This window comes from Vombatus ursinus, unplaced genomic scaffold, assembly GCF_900497805.2.
Source record: "Vombatus ursinus unplaced genomic scaffold, bare-nosed wombat genome assembly UNPS02015184.1, whole genome shotgun sequence".
Classification (NCBI taxonomy): Eukaryota; Metazoa; Chordata; class Mammalia; order Diprotodontia; family Vombatidae; genus Vombatus; species Vombatus ursinus.
Window position 1 is genome coordinate 724886 of NW_020954962.1, and position 4921 is coordinate 729806.

The following is a 4921-nucleotide window of genomic DNA, read 5'->3' on the forward strand; positions in this document are numbered from 1 at the left end:
CTTAAAATATTATGTAAGTACTATTGTTGTTGTTGTTACTCTATGATCCAAAATCACTGACCTAATGCTCTTTCTCAAACAAGACCCTCCATCTCCGGACTATGGGAATTTTGCTGGCATCTTCCTACGCCTGGAATGCTCTACCACTTCATCTCTATCTCCTGGCTTCCCAGACTTTAAGTCTCGGCTAAACCCTACATTCTCCAAGGAAACGTTTCCAAATTCTCTTCCATTCTGTATACCTTCCTTCTCTTAATTATCTCCAATTTATCACACACACACACACTCACACACATATATTTGTGATATTTATATATTATTTTAGATAATATATGTGATATATTTGGATATAATATTATGAAATAATCTATATAGTATTATATCATCAATATCAATAATATATAGTATAAGATCTATAAAGGTGATATTTCAACATCATATCAATAATGCGATTACATATCTGAATATCACTGGGGATACAAAGAAAAGTACAAAACAGTCCATGTTCCAGGAACTCAAATTCTAATGGGTAAGCCAGCCAAGTACTATATGTGTGTATCCATATGTATGTATACATACACATGTGTATATATGCATATATACATGTGTTTATAATCAGTAGTATTTATAGATTTGACCAAGGTAACAGCTAATAAGACTCTAGGGAAGCTTGTCATCTCAGATGTTTTTGCATTCAAATCTAGCACCTTATCCAAAACAAGATTTAAATTGACTTGATGTCTTTATTTTGGAGACAGAATCATCAGATCATCTGAGGAAAATAAAATAAAATAACAATAATGCTGAACTCTGTCAATGTTTTAGATTGGAGATTCAGAACCTGTAATCTTTTTTCTTCAATGGATTATTATAATTAGGATCATCATTATTACTATTGTTATTGAAATGGCATTGCAGAAATATCTCAAATTTACTTCCAAAAACCCTTGGTTTAAGATGTACTTCTAATAGTTACTAACTTGGTAACCATGGGCAAATCATCTAGCCTCCACAAGCTTCAGTGTCCTAAGCTATTAAAAATATTCTTTGAAGTAAACAGCTCAAGAAGCTGTTACAAATGAAAGTACATTTTAAAAGCTTAAAGCACTATTCCACTGGAAATTTTCAATATGCCTTCTGTTCTTCCTCCCTCTTTTGAGAATCCTTGTCTGGAGAAGGTAAAATTTGGCATTTAGTAGCTAATGGACAGGAACTGTCTTTTGCCACTTTGCAGATGAGGAACATTCTGAAAATTCTATACCCATCAGCTTTACAGAAGAGGAATGACCCAGTACGTCTATTTCTTTGGATTCCTTTTCAAAACAACAGGCAAGAGAACAAAGCAGGGATGATGGAGATGAATTACTCCATCCCATCTGAATTCATCCTCTTGGGAATCACCTGTGCTCCAGAGCTAAAAGTGGTTCTTTTGGTTCTCTTTCTCATCATTTATTTGGTTATTCTTGCAGCAAATCTTGGGATGATGATCTTAATCAGGATAGACCCCCAACTCCATTTGCCCATGTACTTCTTCCTTAGCCACATGTCCTTCTGTGATCTCTGCTACACCACAGCCATTGGCCCCAAGATGCTGGTGGACTTCTATGCCAAAGACAAATCCATTTCCTTCACTGGTTGTGCTCTGCAATTATATTTCTTCTGTTTCTTTGCAAATTGTGAGTGCCTACTCCTAGCAATAATGGATTTTTATTGCTACATGGCAATAAGTAACCCTTTGCTTTATACAGTTAATATGTCTAGCCGGGTTTGCTCTTTATTAATGGCTGGTGTCTACATGGTGGGGTTGCTGGATGCTCTGATCCATACTACTTTAACCTTCACATTGAATTTCTCCAGGTCTAATGAGATTAATCATTTCTTCTGTGATATGCCTCCTCTCTTATCAATCTCTTGTTCTGATATCCATGTCAGTGAACTGGTGATCTTCACTGCTTTTGGCTTCATTGAAATGGTCACCATTTCAGGAGTCCTCATCTCTTATTGTTACATAATCTTGTCTGTGTTGAAGATCCACTCTACTGAGGACAGATACAAAGCCTTGTTGACTTGTATCTCTCACTTAACCACTGTTGCTATCTTCCATGGTACTGTCCTTTTTATGTATTTCAGGCCTAATCCTGATTATTCACTAAACCAAGACAAAATGACCTCCTTTTTTTATACTCTTGTCATACCCATGTTAAACCCCTTGATTTACAGTTTGAGAAACAAAGATGTGAAGGAGGCTCTGGGAAAACTGAGAAACAAAATATATTTTTAACTTGGAAGTTTTTACCTCACTGGCTTGGAGACCATGAGGAGAGACTGGGAATCTGAGGATACAATGAAATCATCAAAAGTACTGAGGTACTGAGCCACTTCAAATTTTGTGTAACATCCACATGATCAGAGAATTTCAGAGAGGCAACACGACCTCAGAATTTACCTTTTCCAACATCTACCTGAACAAGAATCCTCTCAGCAAGTATTTTGTCAATTGCCTCTATATATAAATATTACTTAAAGAGGGAATTTTCCCAAGGAAATGTATATATAAAAACATAATGCAGATAATCAAGAGTTGGGAAAGGTAAATGATGATTTCTAGATTGCATCTTTTCCTCTGTGACTGGTCTGTGTGGTAGTGACCAATCTATGATGAGAAAACATTTTGCCCATAACTCAAAATGACATATCATCCATCTTGTGGGAGATAATGTTATAGAAGATAGAATGCTGGATGTCCAAAGAAGCTGATATGGATTCAAAAGTCATCACTGACACTAGCTATATGACTAAGGAGAAGACCCTTAACCTTTCCAAGTCTCAATTTCCTAAGCTATAAAATCAGCATAATTATCCATGTATTTTTTACATCACAGGGCTATTGTTTTGAGCAGACCTGTGATTTCATTTATGCAAGAAGATTTCATTTAATGAATTATTCCCTCTGCCAATTCAGATAATAAGTTCTAATTCACCCAGGATAACAGAGTCATTTTTATTTCAAAGATGGAATTGAACGCATCACCTAGAGATCAATTCTCTAACCAATTTTCAATTCATTTTAATGCTCAAATTCCATAGTGTTTACATTTTGGAAACATTAAAAATCCATTTAGATCCTCATTGCTAAATCATTTATCAAAAATAAAATAGGATATTTTACAATACATTGTCTTTAGTAATTATAAGCCAGAAGTGCAGTGTGGGAAATAATTTTATTCTTATAATTTTTATTCATATAAAATCTCTCCTCTCTTAGAGTTTCTGAATCAAATATACTTAGTAACAGATATACATTTTTTTATTTGTAGTATTCCAACCCCTCTCACCATGTTTCTGTGGTAGTATCAATGGTTAACAATTCTGACATTAGCCTAATATGTCTGTTCCTCATTTATAATGAAGAATATTAAAATTGGTTATTATGTAAAACAAGATTTTTCCTGAGAATAAGAATTAGTCATACTGGATTTCTGAGGAAAATAAAACATGATCCACGTTTGTGCACCCAGGTTAAAAAAAATTGTAGGTCTAAGATTTTACATGTGAACCCAATGTAGAATCTCAGTCCTATACTTTTACCTATACAAGAGTATATATATATTGAGAGAGAGAGAGAAAGAGAGAGAGAGAGAGAGAGAGAGAGAGCACATTGTGACCTAAGAAGTTCAGAGAATGCTTCATGGAAGACATGAACCTTGCTATGAAGTAGAAAGTAGTGAGGATTTTTGTGGGGCCAAGTTTTGCTTCAATGGATATTTGAGGAAATGCACCATTTTCCTGTTTTTGCAGAGTTTGAAGACTGTGGGTATGGGATACTGTACCATCACATTTAATCATTGTACTGATTGGTTTTGCTAACCTACTTTTTTCTTGTAACTTTTTCTCTTTTTTAATATATTGATTCAAGGAATGAATCTCTGGGGAGAGGAGAGAGTAGGGTTTTATCTGAAATTGAAAGTAGTAGAAATAGAAAAATTAAATTTTAATTAAAATGAAATAACATAAAAAAAAGTAAAATATTGTATAGTCAGAGCAGAATATGAAAGGCAGTAGAGGTAAAAGGAATATCACATACATTGGTTATGTATTTGGAAAAACAACAATAATTTCTTTTTTTTCTTGAAAACTAAAAATAAATAAATTAATTTAAAATTAAAAAAAGAAAAATATAAAGCAAAGACAAAATCAAATAAAACATATCCAATTGAATATCTGACAGGCTTATAGAATTCTGGAAAAGAAATGATAATTTTACATTATTAAGCAACAATAATTTTAATTCAATTGATGTTTCAGCAGTGACTGGGATATATTTGGTAGAAATAGACTAGATGGGATGGACCAGATAATTCTCATATGGATGAATATTAGGAGATAAATTCCAAAGGATATGTGGAATGCTGCCAAATTAGAGTGAGATCATATTTTAGCAGGGGGGAACTGAAGGGTCAACTATTCCAGTCTTTTTATTTTACATATAAGGAAACCAAACCCAAGAGAAGTCAAACGACCTACTCATGTTTGTGAAGACAGCAAGTAGCAGGGCCAGGCTTTAAAGCCCTCCACCTCTGTTGCGAAATTTACTTTTTTCTTGTACTATGGGAGCTGTATAAGTTTCTAGAACCTTATAGGAGAGTATTTAACTTTATGTAGAAAAGGAACTAAGCAACACTATCTTTGGATTCTAAGAACCTAAGTTTTATTTTAAATTCTATATTATTCTATCTGTATGGTCTTGAAAAAGTTACTTAACATATCTGTGTGTTTCAATAGCCATTTGTGTCGATATCCAAACCTGTGGGGCATACATAGTTTAGTGAAGAAAAGGGATGTACTAACCTATTTAAAAGATGGTAGAGAACTTAACACATACCAGTAATAATCATCAGGCATTATACTGATACTAGTCATT

The 4921-nt window shown here is 33.8% G+C and overlaps 1 protein-coding gene across 1 annotated transcript; it reads left to right on the top strand.

The window, feature by feature from the left end:
* Positions 1 to 1348: 1348 nt before the first annotated feature.
* Positions 1349 to 2281, top strand: LOC114031629 (olfactory receptor 5W2-like). The gene has a single exon (XM_027846761.1). It carries the CDS (start codon positions 1349 to 1351, stop codon positions 2279 to 2281), a length of 933 nt encoding a protein of 310 aa, XP_027702562.1.
* The last annotated feature ends 2640 nt before the right edge of the window (positions 2282 to 4921 follow it).

Excerpts from the sequence above, each read along its gene's own strand:
- LOC114031629 (XM_027846761.1), top strand. The coding sequence starts at position 1,349 with ATGATGGAGATGAATTACTCCATCCCATCTGAATTCATCCTCTTGGGA.